At 44.1% G+C, this 17,449-nt stretch overlaps 2 protein-coding genes across 2 annotated transcripts; one reads left to right on the forward strand and one right to left on the reverse strand.

Annotated features, from left to right (window-relative positions):
• Window positions 1–1,764: 1,764 nt before the first annotated feature.
• Window positions 1,765–7,770, forward strand: LOC117848554 (probable aspartyl aminopeptidase). Its single transcript, XM_034730001.2, has 11 exons — window positions 1,765–1,925; window positions 2,024–2,162; window positions 2,332–2,410; window positions 2,617–2,819; window positions 3,000–3,072; window positions 3,353–3,439; window positions 3,553–3,708; window positions 4,681–4,857; window positions 4,995–5,069; window positions 5,260–5,400; window positions 7,101–7,770. The coding sequence occupies exons 1-11, from the start codon at window positions 1,850–1,852 to the stop codon at window positions 7,320–7,322; spliced, it is 1,428 nt and encodes a 475-aa protein (XP_034585892.1). The 5' UTR covers window positions 1,765–1,849; the 3' UTR covers window positions 7,323–7,770.
• Window positions 7,771–8,711: 941 nt separating this feature from the next.
• Window positions 8,712–12,100, reverse strand: LOC117848555 (adenylate kinase 4). Its single transcript, XM_034730002.2, has 6 exons — window positions 11,892–12,100; window positions 10,774–10,919; window positions 10,564–10,683; window positions 10,270–10,437; window positions 9,521–9,610; window positions 8,712–9,050 (listed from the first exon to the last, which is right to left on the reverse strand). Exons 1-6 carry the CDS (start codon window positions 11,992–11,994, stop codon window positions 8,952–8,954), a joined length of 726 nt encoding a protein of 241 aa, XP_034585893.1. The 5' UTR covers window positions 11,995–12,100; the 3' UTR covers window positions 8,712–8,951.
• Between the last annotated feature and the right edge of the window lie 5,349 nt (window positions 12,101–17,449).

Raw genomic sequence — 17,449 nt, forward strand, 5'->3', positions numbered from 1 at the left:
GCACCAGGGCAATAACCTGAACATGAGTTAAGCAGATTATTTCGGATCGTATGTCGACGCTGAGGGTCATCGGCCGATTTTCAGCGCCAACAGGAAGCTAGGTAACTATTTGGCTACCGGATGCAAATTCAGCTTCAGGAATTGTAGGAACTAGTGGAACAGTCACTGTGGCCCTTGGGTAGTTTTTTTCCACACCGCTACGCTACCCGTCGCTACAGCTAAACAGTATCCGTCATTCCAATATGCTGTCTCAGTTTGCTGTACCACTACACATATGCGTGAGGGAATGAACGGGCAAATGGTCCGACTGAAAAGCACATCCTCCCATAAAGCGAATTCTAGTACCTTCCTCGACTCTCCAATAAAACAGGTATCACAATCAAAGGTCTACGTATTAAAAAATGCAACATTAAAGTTTGGACATGTTTGATCCTGCATTGCTTACAAAGCTTCATGTCATGCCAGCAACATCGCCTAAAGTGGAAACACCAAAATTATGTTGCACAATTGGAAGGGAAACTTTTATTTGTGGGATTGCATTCCTAACAACACTGCCTGTTCAGTAAAATCGAGCCTCCCAAGCAAACTTATTCCTGCAAAAGACTGATGAAATGGTTCAGAACTAGTCCTGCAATACTTCAAAGAATATTTAAAGAGAAGCAACCAGGAGTGGTTTACCTTCAGGTTTTTCCAAAGACCAAACACAACAATGAAGCAAGTGCAAATCAATCAAATAATAATCTCATGCAACTACAGATTTCATCATCACGAATCTTGGGGTACTTGTACTTGCAGAGTGTGTCAAGCAGTGTGGCGAACTCGCTGGCGTCGGGCTCCCTCCCGACGAACGCCTCCATGTCGTTGAAGGTTCGAATGGCCTGCCGCGTCATACCCGCGGTAACGTACACCAGCGAGGCCGCGCCGTCGGCCGAGGCATCCACGACGGTGTCGTAGGGGCCCACGCGGGGCCATGGATGGGTGGAGGCACGTGGCGTGGAGGAGCGAGAGCGCGAGCTTGGACGCGCCGCGAAGGCGGAGGAGGAGCTGGACGAGGAGGTCCCTCGAGAGAGCGTCGCCGCCGCTGGAGATAAGCTGGAGCGGCAACTCAGCCGGGTGGAAGGGGTTGTGGTGCGCGAGGAGGAGGCGCGCGAGCTCGTCAGTGGCGGGAGACGGGGCGACTGGCTGGAGCGCGAGGAGGTGGGGCAGGGAGGCTGTATCGGGAGGGGACGTGGCGGTGCAGAACCTCGAGGAGGTGGGGCAGGGAGGCTGTATCGGGAGGGGATGCGGCGATGCAGAACCTGAACCTGGCCAGGCCTCCGGCCACGACCTCTTCGAGGTCAGGCATAGCGTCAGCCAGGGGGTGCATGTCGTCGGCCAGGCCGCGCCCGGCCATGGGCGCCGACAGGTGGAACTGCCGGGGAGATGGCAGCAGCGGCGGAGGCAGAGGCGTCGCGAGGGGGAGGGGGCGGCGGTGAAACAGGATATCGCGAGGGAGGCGTTGGTTTTTTTTCCTTCGAAGCGGTACGTGTGTAAACAATGGTATTGGTGGTTAATTTCCACCCAACTTCAAGAGAAGGTATGAAACTAGTTTTTTGAAAGTACATTTTGAGGAGTTCTATAAAAATTTTGGAGTTGCCTCCCAAATCCACCTTATTCCTGAAGTTGGTATAGTTGGAGCTAGAGCTGCATAACTTGGAGCGGAGCTGTACCCGACGTGCCCGTACCAATCTTTCTTCGAAATATTAAACTGGTACAGAGGCACGGCCGAACACTCCACTCCAACACTACACCATCGGATCGAACAATTCATCCGGCCACGCTTCCGTCTCTTCGCCCGCCGCCGCCGCCGATGGCCGCCGTCGCTCCCGTGGTCTCCGACCTCGTCGACTTCCTCAACGCATCGCCCACCGCCTTCCACGCCGTCGGTACGACGCCTGTTTCCCTTTCCTTCTTCTTTTTCCCCCCCTCTAGCGGATTGATCTGAGCTGACACTCCATTCGGCTGTTGCTTCCGACGGGAGCAGACGAGGCGAAGCGGCGGCTGAAGGCGGCGGGGTTCGTGCAGCTCTCGGAGCGGGAGGAGTGGGCGGGGCTCGAGCCCGGCCGCAAGTACTTCTTCACCCGCAACCACTCCACCATCGTCGCCTTCGCCATCGGCGCCAAGTGAGTCAGCTAGATCCGCTCGCCGTCCTCCTTGTTCTTACCAGCCTCTGGTTCTTGAAAGTTCCTTAAGTTCATACTACTTTCTATAGTCGTTAGAAGAAAACAAAAATAATCTTTACTAAGTGGTTTGTCATGTGGATTATTTGGCTGATGCGTTGATGTTTCGCAGATACGTTGCTGGCAATGGGTTCCACATCATTGGTGCACACACTGACAGCCCTTGCCTCAAGCTCAAGCCTGTCTCCAAGGTATAAGGCCTCAACTCTAGCTTATTGATTTCAGAGAACCGAATGCCCTGTGTTGCAATTTTGATATGATAGCACGTATCTGTGTAACTGGTAGTTTGTGTATTATTCAGGAACAAAAGTGCGTTACTGTGTAATGTGTATTAGGTAGTAGCTGATGATACACATTTTGATCAGTTAGTGACAGTATCTCACTTCTTGATTTGCAGGTGACCAAAGGAGGTTATCTTGAGGTTGGGGTTCAAACATATGGTGGTGGATTGTGGTACACATGGTTCGACCGCGATCTTACTGTTGCTGGTAGGGTGATTATAAGGGAGAAGAGGGATGGCGGGGACTCTTGTGCACATAAGCTTGTTCGGGTGCAAGAGCCGATCCTGAGGATTCCTACTTTGGCTATTCACCTTGACAGGTTGGTACAGGAATTTTCTGGTTGCTAAATATCTCATCCGAGTTACTATTTGTTATTATAATGCAGTCACTTGAGATGGTACCACCTATCCTACAGGATGTAGGTTCTTTTCATTTTGAAAGTGTGGTCTGTCACAGTAGCACTAAGTAATTGTTATCCACCTGTATACATTATGTACAGGACTATCTCCTCAGAAGGTCTCAAAATTAACAATCAGAATCATCTTGTCCCAGTGCTGGCGACGTCTATCAAGGTGATTTTAATGCACTGACAGAATCTGATATTTTCTCCTTATTATCTGCATATTTGTTACCAATATCAGTTTTGTGTTGTTGGATAGTTCATAGGAAGGCACTAAATCATCTGATTGAGTAGTGAATATGAATGCTTGGCTACGTTGTTTATTGATTGGAAAGACAAACTTCTGTATAACATCTGCAACTAATCCGGAATATTCTACTTACAACAAATCAATTGTGGGCATATTTTTTATGCTGAAGGTAAGTACCGACTCATTATCATTTTATTTGCAGAATGAAATGCAGAAATTAGTGGGAGAAAATGGCCCAAAGGAGTCATCGGAGAATAAGAACACAAAGCACCATCCATTGCTATTGCAGGTATCCTCCTTTTTGGTGTTGCAGACTCACAGTTCAACTAAATCATGTAAGAAATAAACATTAAGAGCCCATGGGTTCTGAAGAATGTTCCACTGATGTGATTTTTGTTGCAGCTGATTGCTAAAGAGGCTAACTGTGAGCCTGATGAAATATGCGACTTTGAACTGCAACTCTGTGATACTCAACCAAGCGCTGTAGCAGGTGCCATGAAAGAGTTCATTTTTTCAGGACGGCTTGACAACCTTTGCATGTCATTTTGTTCATTGAAGGTTTGCCTTACTATTCTGTTTACCTACAGCTACCTCATTACTGTTTTAGCTACCACATCTTGTGACTTTTTGTGTTTCCATTGTTCCATGTAAGTCTCAGTTTAGAGCTAGCTACTTACACCAGTGGTATGATTCAGGCAATTTTCATTTTTTTCTAGGGGGTGGGGGGCTTATTTCTGATCACAAATATAAGTCCATCTAGGTTTGTCCTAAGTAAAAAAATTACTTTTACCATATAAAAATATATTATTTTGAACAAAAAGAGTTGTATATTTTTAAAGTATTTTGCATAATAAATCTGTATGAAAATTTAGATATAGATGGTCAAAGTTGAAACAGTGTGACTTAACACAAAACTAGGTGGACCTATATTTGTGAATAGAGGAAGTAATTATGTATAGGAAATTCCGGATGTATCTTACAGCATTATGTAATTTAAGGTAGTTTATCTTTTAAATCTTTTGTTTGTAAAGCAGGAAATTGAGGTTTCCTATCTAAAATGAAAGGAGAAAAACACTGCAAACAACAGTTAGTGAAACTTGTATCAAAGTAACTTTTTGGAGGAGAATGTAACCTTTGATATTGTTGAACATGAATGGTAACCTATGCTTCAACGTCAACTCAGTTATCACCTTTCTTTCCTTCCTTTTCTTTCTTCAAAGGAAGTTCTCACCTTTTAATGTAATTGGTTCGACTCAATGATTCCCTTCTGTTTAAAGAAAAGTAACTGTTGAGTGTTATTGAATTAGCATGGTTTAAGGCTTTATCTACTATAAGCACTATACTCTCTTTGGATAACAAACCTCTTCATAATATTAATTGCACCTTGGTACTTGTATGATTCCATGGATTCTAACACTACATTTACTTCCAGGTCATGCTGAGGGCATCATCTTTTTAATAGCAGTTACTAATTATTGCCAATTTTTGTAATACAATCATCATATAATTATTTCTCCAATACTATTTCAGGCGCTAATCGACTCAACTTCTGCTGAACACTCACTTGATCATGAATCTGGTGTGCGAATGGTAGCTCTATTTGACCATGAGGAAGTGGGGTCTAGTTCTGCTCAGGGAGCTGGTTCCCCTGCCATGTTGGATGCTTTATCAAGAATCACAGGGTCTTTTAACTCTTCAAATTCCAAGGTACTTACTAATGTGTGTTCCCCTGTTCAGAATTGTTATTCTTTATTTCACCCTACCACTGTATTTGCAGTTTCGCACATCAGTTTTTTTTTTCCAAATTGATAATAGATAATAACAAAACTGTTTTTACTTTTCAGTTGCTAGAGAAAGCTATTCAGAGGAGCTTTCTGGTGTCTGCCGACATGGCACATGCTTTACACCCCAATTATATGGTAAGAATTATCCAACATTTTACATATATAAGTGCATCAAGATAGAAATACAACAAAGGAGTCCTTGTTACTCCTCTTTTGTTTTTCCTATATTTATAAAATGATCTTACTTGTGGGGATTTTTTTCCCACAGTTTTCAGTCAAAAAGATAGAAATACAACTCTGAATCATTTGTGATTTATTTTTCCAGGACAAGCATGAGGAGAATCACCAACCAAAATTGCATGGAGGACTTGTGATCAAGCATAACGCCAATCAACGTTATGCTACAAATGCTGTGACAGCATTTATTTTCCGAGAAATTGCTGAGAGGCACCAACTACCTGTACAGGTTAGTTGATGCAAAATGGACCCCCTATATAATAGTTGTGAATTACTAATCATTGCTCAACCTTATGCTTTATAATCTGACATGCTTCCTTATAGTTCTAATATTAATTTACATTATAATAAGCAAGCCATTTTATCTGTTACAAGGCCGACTAAGGCCCTGTTTGGATACGGGGCGCTAAACTTTAGCACCCTACTTTTAGCACCCTTTTAGCACTTGGGTATCCAAACAAGTGTGCTAAAAGTGGTGTGCTAAAGTTTAGCACCCCACTTTTCTTTAGCACACCCAAGGGGTGCTAAAGGGTCCTAATCTGCTAAAAGTGATCCCTCTCTCTACCTTTTCCCATTCTTGCCCCCCTCTCTCCCCCGCGCCGCAACACCCGCCGCCGTCCTCCTCCGCCTAGCCCCGCTGGCGTGGGCGGCCATGGCCGCCGCCGCCGCCACCACCCGACGGGAGGAGCGAGGCCTTGAGCACCCCCGCCGCCTCTGCTTCCGCCCGGCACCCGCCTCCTCCGCGTCATCATGGGAGGCTACGCGCGGATCTAAAGGGGACGCGAGGGAGGAGTGGGGAGGGAGGCGGTGACGGTGGCGCCCATCCGCTGGTGCTCGTCAGGCAGCGTGGGCCGCTAGAACTGCGCGAGGAAGTGCTCCAGCACGGCCTCCGCCAGCGCCGACGTCGTACGCCTATGGATCCGACGGCAGCGGGATGAGCAGGTCCTCGAGCGCGCTGCGGGCGGCGCCGGCGTCGATTGGCCGTAGGCGGAGAAGAAGGGCGCTGGGGACGCGGGCGCATTGCGGAAGCCGCCGTCGCCGAGGCCCACGTGGTGGCGGAGGCCATCCCCGGCGAAGATGCTGGCGCCAACGGAGTGGGGCGGGAAGGTGAAGGGCTGCGTCGGGGACGCGCTTGGGCTGCTGGCAGTGTTCCCCTAAATGTCCTCGTTGTCCTCCAAGTCCATGGCCGCCATCGATTCCCCCTGGCTCGCTCACTGGCGTGGCGCCTATGCGCTTGCTAGTTTTGGGCACGCAGGGAGGTGGGGGTAGCCATGAAGAGGAATTAAGAGGAGTAAATGAGGGTAATTTAGTCATTTCCCACCAAAGGTGCTAAACTTTAGCACAGTATCCAAACGAGCCAAAGTGCTAAACTTTAGCACTTCATTTGAGGGTGCTAAACTTTAGCACAGTGCTAAACTTTAGCACAGTGCTAAACTTTAGCACTTGCTATCCAATCAGGGCCTAACATATTTGATAAGCCTCATCAGCTAGTTGTGATCACAGATTTAAATGAGCTCCAATGCATGTTCCTATTATTTTTTTTGGGTCAAGATTCTTTTTTCTTTTTAAGGTAACCTTGATGTTAATCTTAAGCAGATCCCATGTACTAGGTTTTAAAACATTGCTTCTTATTATTGTTTATTTGTATTTGTATGCTTCGCTCCCATGAGAATTAGTATCCTGTTGGAACTAGGAACGTTGACTACTGAATGGTTTTGTTTTATAATATATCTAAAATTTTATTTCACAACATTGTCTTTGCAAATGTGGTATCAAACAATGCTTCAAGTTTCAGTGTTTCTTTTACCTATTTTTTTTTATTTTTTAGCTAGTATTGGTAGTAGCAGGCATTCCTTAACGTAATAAATATGGAAAATCAAAACTTATGTAATGCAAGGTAGAATCTTATTCATTGATCATCTTTTGCAGGATTTTGTTGTTCGAAATGACATGGGTTGTGGTTCAACAATTGGCCCAATACTTGCCAGTGGTGTTGGTATTCGTACTGTTGACATCGGGGCACCACAGCTATCCATGCACAGCATCAGAGAAATGTGTGCCGTTGATGATATTAGCCACTCATATGAGCATTTCAAGGCATATTTTGAAGAATTCACTGAGTTGGATAGAAAGGTCAAGGTGGATTACTAAGGTGTACCTTACTACTCCCTCCATTTCAAATTATAAGTTATTCCAAGAATCTTGGAGAGTCAAAGCATCTCAAGTTTGACCAAAATTATAGAGAAAATTATAAAGATTTATGACATCAAATAGGTATACTATGAAAATTTTCATATAATTGATGAAGAACCTAATGATACTTAGTTAACATCATAAATGTTATTATATTATCATATAAATTTGGTCAAAGTTGAGATGCTTTGACTCTCCAAGATTCTTGGAATGACTTATAATTTGGTGGGATGGAGGGAATATTTGGTAGTAAAACACTATTTGGTTAGCTATGTTGCAAGGTGTACTTTACTGCGAAATGGATGAATAAGTAAAAAAGACAAATCTGGGAGGATGTATTAGGCATACTTTGTTCTAAATTTTATCTATTTATCATCTAACCCCATTACCAATATGTTTTAAATCATTTTCGTTGAATTGGCTTCCTACAGCATTGGCAAGATATATCTTAAAAAGCAAGGTTCCGATCTCGTATTTCTTGTTACTATGCATGGTTCCCATCTTTCTTCTATACAAATGTCTTGATTCAGAAATATTCTTAAAAAAAATCTAACAAAGTTTCTGATTTCGTAAAGTTTAAATTTATGATGTAGATTTTGGCGCACAGTAGAGAGCTTGATGAGTGATGTGACTTATTTTTTCCGTCTCCATCGTAGTCTATAAACTAGTTGGATCAGAGGATCATTTTTTCAAAAAAAAAAGGAAAGGAAAACTTCTATATCCAATGCCATTCGTTCATATTTAATTGCATTGCTTTTCATGTTCACACTGCAAAAAAAAATTGTGTTGAGAGCTGTGAAAAATGAAACGAGAACTACATATTCAATGAAATATCTATGGAATTGGTACGGATACAGTATTTTTGTTCAAAACGGGTTGTCATGGCAACAGGACTTCCATGCAACCAATAGCAAGCTTGTTTAGGATAGCGCCTCATCTCTTGTTTTAACCTGTCTGAGAGGATGGCTAACCAGTAACCACCTACAGCTCCAAGCATTGTGCCGAGTTTCTTTTGTTTCTCCTCAAGGTTATCAAATCCAGATTGCGCTTGAATTGTTCCTCTTGGCTCCCAGGTCCGCCAAATCAAGTCGTGAAATTGCTGAGCGAACTTTTATTTAGAAAAAAAACAGCATTTGCATGTCATATAGGCATTGACTAAGCATGGATGCAAGCACACTACTACACTAGTGTAGAAAGTTAAGAATACAAGCTACCCCATAAATCCATAATGCAAAAAAGACTAAACTATTCAAGTTCACATATCATTCGCAAGGTAATCGTACAACTTCAAAACCACGCACTAGAGCAAGAACATAAGCATTGATGTACAAACTGGAAGAAGGCAGCGAAGAAAATTTTGCCAAGTATGAATTGCTGTAATCATCTTAGTATTAGTACCAAAAGAACAGCTTGCCTCATTCGAAACAGAAATTATTCAGACAGTTCCCGAGCTTGTCAAAGCTGTGATAAAATGGTGCGCCCGCACAAATGGAAAATTGAAAACGAAAACCGCAGGATGTCAGTGTCAGCATAAATTTTGACGGAACCCAAACAAGGGATTTTGGTACAATTCATGCTTAAGCTTCATCATGAGAGGGCTTTCTGCACCTCAACAGTCACTTCCTTTGGTGGTTTCTCGGCGTGCAGATTCGCCACTAAGCCCTTCTTGGAGTAGTAGTCAATCACCTGGATGAGGCCAATTGCTCCCATATTAGGAATAAGATCGATAGTTAAACATCATGCTCAATTTCTTTATAACTCTACTTTCTTAATTGATTGAAGAGAATAAACAACAAACCCACATGGCATAATTCAAAACTACGAATAAAAGGTGGAAAACACAGAAGGTCCATGAGGATGACTATAAATACATGCGTGGAGCATCAAAGTTAAAGGACGATTCCGACAAAATAAAGGCCAGTCCCACCAAATCACTGAAGGACTTTATGCAGAACTGTAGCATAGTTAACTATACAAAATACATTAAAGCAGACAAATGTCAATTAAGAAATAGGATATTGGTACACTTAGACAATAAAAAGAATATTTATAAGGAAACAAGTAGCATAACTTAAGAAATACATATTAGCTGTAGTAGATAGAAATTTTTCCCGGAAGAATATACAGGGGCATCGTTCATTTAAGGAATAACATACAGGTTCGGTTTGTCTGTGGAAGGCTTCAAGCCTTGACTTCAAGACCTCAGCTGTGTCATCTCTCCTTTGAATCAATGGCTCTCCAGTGACCTGAGTGAAAAGAGAAAAGGCAATCAGTGTACAACTACTCAGCATAATGCATACCGGAAAAAAAAAATCGGTATCAATATAATTCAAAATCACAAGTGCAAAAATATTTTGTGGGCAAATTATACAAACTCTTAGCAATAAAGAGTTGGATACAACAGAAAGCAGAGTATTCCAGATAGTGCAGCTTCTATTTTTTTTCTAACATATCTATATATGCTGAATTCATCTATGGTCATATCAGTGATGAAAACATCAAACCTTGAGAAACAGGATGCACAAAAGGCATACTACACATACAGCAATGATATGATAACAAATGAATTTAAAACAATACGAGGGCACACTCCGCTATCCAAATGAACCAATACACCATCTAAGCAGAAATACTAGCATTCACAAGCAGAACTGTACCATAAAAATCCAAGACATAATTACTCTAAATTATCTAACGAACTGGAAATCATAGCTGATTGGAATGCAAGCTGATTGGAATCCAAGACGTAGTTACCCACATGAGCATAGCTGATTGGAATGCAAGCTGAAGAGTATATGCAGCAGAAAGTTGAACTGGTCCACACTCAAACAGGTATAAAGTAGAAACAATAGGGAGACTGTACAGATCATGGAAACATAACATAAGCAGCCAAATGTGTTCTTACATCATCAACTCCCAGAGCCTTTGGAGGTGCAAATTTTGTATGGTAAGTCCTACCACTAGCTGGGTGGATCCAACGACCAGTGATCCGTTCTTCCAATATTGCATCATCAATTGCAAAGTTCAGAACCTTGTCAACATTAGCACCTTGCTTTGCCAACATCTCGTCAAGCTGCACAGTATGTTAAACATCATTGAAGGGCAAACTATACTACATCAAATATGGTAGCCTTTATAAGTTATAACGATTAGATACAAGAATGTTTCTTCAAGCTGAGGAATTGATTGATTATCTGACCTTCTGTGCTTGAGTGACAGTTCTAGGGAAACCATCAAGGATAAAACCTTTCTGGCATGAGGGTTTCTTCATGGCTTCATCAATAATCCCCACAACCAAGTCATCTGAAACAAGCTCTCCCTAAAAGAGGAAGTCATCAGACAATGGAGTCAGAAGGCACCTTTTCTGCTGGTAAGTAGTTTACCAGTTGTTTTGATGTGATAACATTACCTTGTCCATAGCTTCTTTAGCTTTAATCCCTAGAGGAGTCTTGGCAGCCACAGCAGCCCTCAGCATATCACCAGTGGCTAAATGGCACAGGCAATATTCATCCTTGATAAGGGGAGACTGAGTTCCCTTTCCCGAGCCAGGTGGGCCTACAAGATGCGTAGAGTTGTCAAGTTCGCCAAATCAAGAGCACTTTACAATAGAAATAAATAGTTGAAATTGTCACTCAAGAACTGAATGAGAAGACAAAAGATGTATTAAACTATGTTGTGTTTATTACTGCTCTCCACAAAAGCATTGCTGCCCTCAATCTCTCACTATACAGTCCTACATTCTTTCATCCTGACTACCAGAGTAAGAACAACATATCAAGTCAAACATGATGTTAAGAAGGCTACAGAGACCAAAACAATACGACACCACTGAACCATGCATTACAACGAAAAAAAAGCCACCAGGTAAAGCTGAACACCGAAGAACAAACATCGTTTACATTCTATTTACTCACCCTATCACAGGTTGTTCATTTCCATAATACAAAACACCAAAACATAATTGCATAGGGGAGTTCACCACACAGTGTCATAAAAGCTTGGAGGATAATACAGACTCACCCAATGAAAAGCAAAATAAATTTATTAAAAAAGGACATATCCGAATGTAGCAGTTTTTTTCGAGATCTACATCTTAACTCGTGTTCACAAAGTTGCATCCTTCTCATATCCCCTTTCTATTTTCGCTAATTCTTGAAGAATTATAGGTATATGGAAGAAAAAAAAAACCACCAACACCAAACAACGAGGCCTCAGGCACCTGAATTTCCAGACTTAACAATCAGCGCACAATTTCTCTTTTTCGTCTGTTCAAAACTCCCCCATCCAATCAATCCACCGCAAAAGGAAGCAATATTTCTTTGCTACGCATGCACAACAGGGGAAAAAAAAGGAAAGAACCCAGGTTCCGCAGGAAAGAAAAAAACTTTCCGCGGATCCCGAACAAGTACGACGACAAGCCACGGGCTTTCCCTCCCGGTGGCATCAGGAACGGCGTGGGGACGGATCCACCGAGCGCCGGCGAGGAGGGAGATTGGAAGTAGGGGACAGGGGGAGGGTGTTCCGTACCGATGAGGATGAGGCGCTTGTCGGGCTTGGAGCTGCACTTCATGCGGCGGAGCAGCTCGTGCATCAGATCCAGCGACGGCACGTCCTCCAGGTTCGCCGCCATCTCCGCCGCCGCCGCAACGAGAGAGAAGAGCTCGAGTCGCGTGCGTTGGGGGCGTCGCAGGCGTGCAGGTGCAGCAGCTGGCTGTCTCTCGGCTCGGCTGGGTCGGGTCCGGGGTTTTGTTGGGCTTTTCCTTCCTTTTCCTTTCTGGTGAGGTGGGGACAAACGGAATTTTCCGCGGTGCGCTTTCTGTTTCTCTTTTTGTTCGCTTTTTTATTTATTATTATGGAGAAAAAAATATGCTTCAGCTAGAACCAGATGGGTTTGAATTTTTGGGGGAAACGAGGGAAAAATAATTAAATGATAGACAAGCAGCGGATGACACCCACGACATCACGTTCTTTTTCTTTTAGCTCACTAACAAGTCATGTAAGTGGATGACGAGTAAACTCACCATATCAAGGTAGGGAAGGTAAGCGACAAAGTGAACTCGACCGCGGGGGCAAGACAATCCTCATGTTTTTTACTAAGAAAAAATCTTCTCAGGTCGAGAAAACTTCCGAACCTCTACCCCACCTTTACATAGGGTTTTGTAACTCTTGTGAGACTACCACTGGATTAGCGACCACTGCAACTACCTTAGGTAGGAGGCACCAAACCAACCACAACTACAACCTGAGTCGGACCTTGACCTGTACTTTGATTATGGTGACAGACGAGAGGATTTTTTTTTAACCCCAGCCTAAAATTCGCTCCCACGGAGAGTCGAACTCAGGACCTGAGGAGTGCTACTGGGGCCATCTAACCAATTCAGCTAGAGACCACCAAAGCAAATGATGTCGTTAACGATCACAGTGTCAAGAATTGAGAGAGAGAAAATTTATCCAACCGGAGGGTTCAGAGAGGAAACAAAGAAACATAACCAAATAACATTATGGCTCATTAATTAATATAAATGTCAGAACAAAACTGTCTTGGAGTAACCTTATTTTAAAATGAAATAAAACGGGCAACTAACTTTTTACCCGTTGCCTGTTCAAGGGTGGCTATTTGTTCAAGAAAAATGATATGTGCAGGAAACCAAACTCAGATGGTTGGTGACCAATGGCTTTGGTTGGACCAGAGGTAGGTAAGACTGGTGCACGCTAATTGTGTCCTGAATGATTTGGCTGAAAACATGGTTATGACATGTATCGTGATGTCAATTTGATTTGTTGCTAGTAGTAGGTGGCTGCCAACCCCGGCGGCATGAATCATGTTTCAGAGCTATATTTCCCCAGGTCTATTTGAATTTGCACTAAGTTTAAATAAAACCCAGAAGCATTCTAAATGACTCGTCCATAACATCATATAAGATATCTAATTCGCATAGTGTAGTTCCAAATTTGATTTGGAATAACTAAATATGATGTAGTATAAGAGAATAGCTTGAGGAGTCACTTTATGTGTCTTTGCAGCCACATACCCTAATTCTCTAATCCCTAGTTTGAGCATCCTTCTCCTTGTCGATCGGACTGTGAAACCCAAGCTCAACAAACAGCTGCTACCACCAACTCCAAGGTTTGGTGGCCACCTAATCAACCTATATTTTCCATGCATGCATGTGCTGGACAAAGGCCAGCACCAAATAAACAGTTTTTTTTTTCCTTCGGTATCTCCACGAGAGAAGTTCAATGGCGCACGTCTTACTCATTCAAACTGTTGTCATCTGGAGCAATAATACTCCACTCATCAAAGTTTCCTTGACCTCTTTTCAGATTTTTTTTCTTGTGATCCTTAGCGTTGTAGTAACACCGAATGTCCAGTAAACAAGACTTGAGATACAGGGTATACATATTTGATATAGATCCTAGGGAGATTTGTTCGGACCTTTGATTCTTGTTTTGATTCACCATATAAACCCAGTCATATCGAAGCCTCAGTAATTTCTGGTTCAACTGAGCTTCCTTCCCCAAATGTGCTGAGTTAAATGTGTGTGTGTGTGTGTTAATTAGTTCTGAGTGAACACCAGTCATCAACTTGGAATGCTTCAACCTCATCATGGATGCAGAAACTAGCAGCTGATGATGCTTGTGGACAAGGCTTGACGTGCTTTACATCAACAATCTCCTCAGACAATGCAGTACCATCACTCTTCGAAACAGTGAACTAAGAGGTTTGTTCTTCTATAGTCTTTGCAACAGATGCAGGTGACCAAGTAACAATAAAATTACCTTCCAACTTGGAAACTTCGATCAGCATTCCTTTTGTGTGTGGCGTTGTAATGTGTATCTCCTAGCAGGCAACAAGCAACGCTTTGGAACTGAATGGACAGCCCAACAGGTTACGACAAGAGCTAATCCGCCATGACCAATACGATTGCGGGAAGAAAAAGATACAGATGTTTTCAAGCCCATAGATTTACATTAGCAATCAAAGAATGATACTGAATAATTATTGAAAATGTTCTGACTTGTAACCAACAATACTAGGCAGCAGAACACTACTAGGGGTATGTTTAGTTCCCCCCAAACCCAACTTTGACACTATGCAAAAAGAAGATTCCCATCACATCAAACTTACGGTACATGCATGGAGTACTAAATGTAGACAAAATCAAAAACTAATTGCACAATTTTGTTGTACTTTGCGAGATGAATCTTTTGAGCCTAATTAGTCAATATTTGGACAATAATTCATAAATACAAACGAAATGCTACAATTGCGCATTTATGGCAAAATGCAAATTTTGCCACTCCCAAATTGTGAGCTAAACAAGGCCTAGGAAGTCCAACAGCATCAATTTCTAATATAACGTACATACCATCTAGCTGAAAATAGCGTAAGGCACGAGAGCAGAGAAGAGAACACGAGACTATGGTCCTGCTTGGCACAGTTCCACTTCTAAACTCTAGCAACTCTATCAAAAAATTCACCCAAACACCCCAACTCCAAAACTCCATGGAGTTGCCAACTCCATGGAGCTGTAGTGCAAATGGAGGTGGAGTTTTGTAGCACCTCTTTTGCTGCTCCAGAAACCACTCTTTTGAACCTCCTCGTGGAGTTGGTGGATAATTACTCACTAATGCCACTGGTTATGGAAAAAAACGTTTCGTTCTATTCTGCTAGACCTATTCCCCGTCCCCTTACCCCGTCCCGCGCCTCCCTCCGTCGACTCTGTTCTCCTCCCTCCGTCGACTCTGTTCTCACGACAACAGGGTGCCATTCGGGTTTTGGCCACCGCTGGCCGCCCTAGCCCTGCCGTTGGCCGCAGCATCCCGCCACCGGCCGCCCCCGCCGTCGGCCGCCCTATCCTTGCTGCCGGCTGCACCCCCCGCCGCCGGCCGCACCATCCCGCCGCCGGCCGCACCACCCGCAGTCGGCACCAGAGGCCCCAGCCACGCTAGTTGCCGCAGCGGCGAGGCCACTGGAAGGGGCGGGGGTGGACGGATCCCTATGGTGGCGCGGCGTGGAAGACGATGGCCGGTGGCACCGGCGTCGGCGGCGGGGACGGCGGCAACGGCGGGTCCAAGGCAGCAGCCGCGGGGAAGAGGTCGTTGAGGCTGATGCCGTGGGCACCCGACGCCGGCAGCTCGTTCTCCATCGATCGGCGGCCGGAAGTGAGGAGGAGATCGAGGGAGGAGCTAGGTGCGACCGTGGCAATAGTGACCAGTGGGCAATGGCAGAGAGGCAGAGGGAAAAAGAAAGGAGGAAGAAAGGAGGGGGAGAGGATGACAAGTGGGGCCTGAATTGGGGGCAACAATGGCAATCGACACTGAAATCGATTTTTTTGGAGCTGAGAATACCCATCTAGCCAATCACCCTATTTTATTTCTGGAGTTCTGAAGTGGAGCAGCTCCACCCAGAGCTCGAGCCATGCCAAACAGGGCCTATGTTCCTCCCTACTGGCTACTGTAGTATTGTACTTCCTACAGCAAAGAGAGAAGCCACATGGACGGTCGGATCACTACTGGGTTCCTCATTCAGTGTGATCGTCACCAACGAAATTCGGAGACGATTTTAATGTCGTCACAGTCCTCACTTGACAATTTTCACTCAGAAATTGAGCAGATTTGACGTGAAACGCAAACTACTATCTGCATAGACGCAACTTGTGTTCCAGATGCTGATGTCTTGCTGCGATGCCCGGTGCAATATTGCAACCTGGTGCTGATATATAGCGGTTAAAAGGAAGGTGTGCCATACAACATCTATATATTTGTTAATTTGCCTGCATGTTCCAACTCTGAAGCCGAACCTCATAGCACGCCCTCATCTGTACCTGTAATTGAACACTAATTAATGTGTGCATGCGCTGATTACATGACCATTGACCAGTCAGTCATTTTTCATACCGAATGTTGTCTTGGAGCTGAGTTTATCTTTTTTTGAGGAAGGTAGTGTGCATGCTGTTCATCTGTTGTAGGTCGCGTGCATGCTGTAAAGGTTGTGAAATCATAGCAATTGCCAGCACTTTTGGGCCATGGCTAGATTCCGATGGAAGGAGTACTGCCTGCAAGGCCCAATAACCCCGGCCTGCTGGTTTGAGGTGAATGGGCCGGTATTGTGCTGTGCAGAGAGAGAGAGAGAGAGAGAGAGAGAGAGAGATCAGATGCTCGTGGCGTGGCAGCACGCGGCTGAATGATGTTTCTCCGTGGCTTGCACACGTACTCATTCCTTGCTTGCTTGCGGCAACAAAGAGGCAGAGCCAGCGACGCTTTTCGATCGATCCTGGCGTGCTTCTCGCTGCGAGCCGTCCGTGACCCGACATTCCTATATCGTTTTGTTCCTGACGATCGACGTCTCGTCTCAGCTAGAGCCTGCGTTGACTTCCAATCTTGACAGGGCCTCGTAGACAGTGCACTATGATGAGATGATGTTTCACGAGACAAATCAATGCCCTTTAATCTTGATGGATTTTTTTTTGACTTAGGCATGACAGTCCCTGAAGTTTTGGAAAATGCAATGGTTCTACTAATTGCTTTTGCTGTGAAAAGATGTTTGGATGCATAAACTTTGTAGTATTAGATTTGAAAAATTTATTAATTAGACTTGATCATTGACATGACCTGACCCACCTAGCGCTCCATGCATGCTTGAACTATAAGGATATTTGGATCCCGATCATCATTTGGCACACTACACCTATATCTGCCACAGAGAATCGTGGTTGTTGCTTGGTTAGGAGTCGCAGAGTGTGGGAGCAGCATGAAAAAAACCAATGAACAAAGAAAATTCACATGACAAATAAGGTGTCGAAAATCAGCGCCATAGCTGTGACGAGCAACATGTGTGGCATGACCGTTCGGGCTGTCAAACACGCCCTGCATCCTCTAGCACACGTAAAAACCAAACCCCGCATAACAAAACTTAAAGCCTCGTTCGTTTCACCAGGATTGGATTCCAGCTAGGATTACTTCCAGCACCAGGATTGGATTCCAGCCAGAATTACTTCCAGGTCCGGTTCGAGTGATTCCACCCGTGTCACTCAATCCGGTTAGGATTCATTCCAGGGGTGAGGAGGTATGGTTTCAATCCG

Source organism: Setaria viridis, chromosome 3, assembly GCF_005286985.2.
Source record: "Setaria viridis chromosome 3, Setaria_viridis_v4.0, whole genome shotgun sequence".
Taxonomy (NCBI): Eukaryota; Viridiplantae; Streptophyta; class Magnoliopsida; order Poales; family Poaceae; genus Setaria; species Setaria viridis.

Coding starts and splice junctions, on each gene's coding strand:
- LOC117848554 (XM_034730001.2), top strand. CDS start 1,850: ATGGCCGCCGTCGCTCCCGTGGTCTCCGACCTCGTCGACTTCCTCAAC. Junction 2,163..2,331: donor GCCTTCGCCATCGGCGCCAA/GTGAGTCAGCTA, acceptor GATGTTTCGCAG/ATACGTTGCTGGCAATGGGT. Junction 2,820..2,999: donor TTGGCTATTCACCTTGACAG/GTTGGTACAGGA, acceptor CATTATGTACAG/GACTATCTCCTCAGAAGGTC.
- LOC117848555 (XM_034730002.2), bottom strand. CDS start 11,994: ATGGCGGCGAACCTGGAGGACGTGCCGTCGCTGGATCTGATGCACGAG. Junction 10,920..11,891: donor CAAGCGCCTCATCCTCATCG/GTACGGAACACC, acceptor CGCATCTTGTAG/GCCCACCTGGCTCGGGAAAG. Junction 10,684..10,773: donor CTAAAGAAGCTATGGACAAG/GTAATGTTATCA, acceptor TTCCTCTTTTAG/GGAGAGCTTGTTTCAGATGA.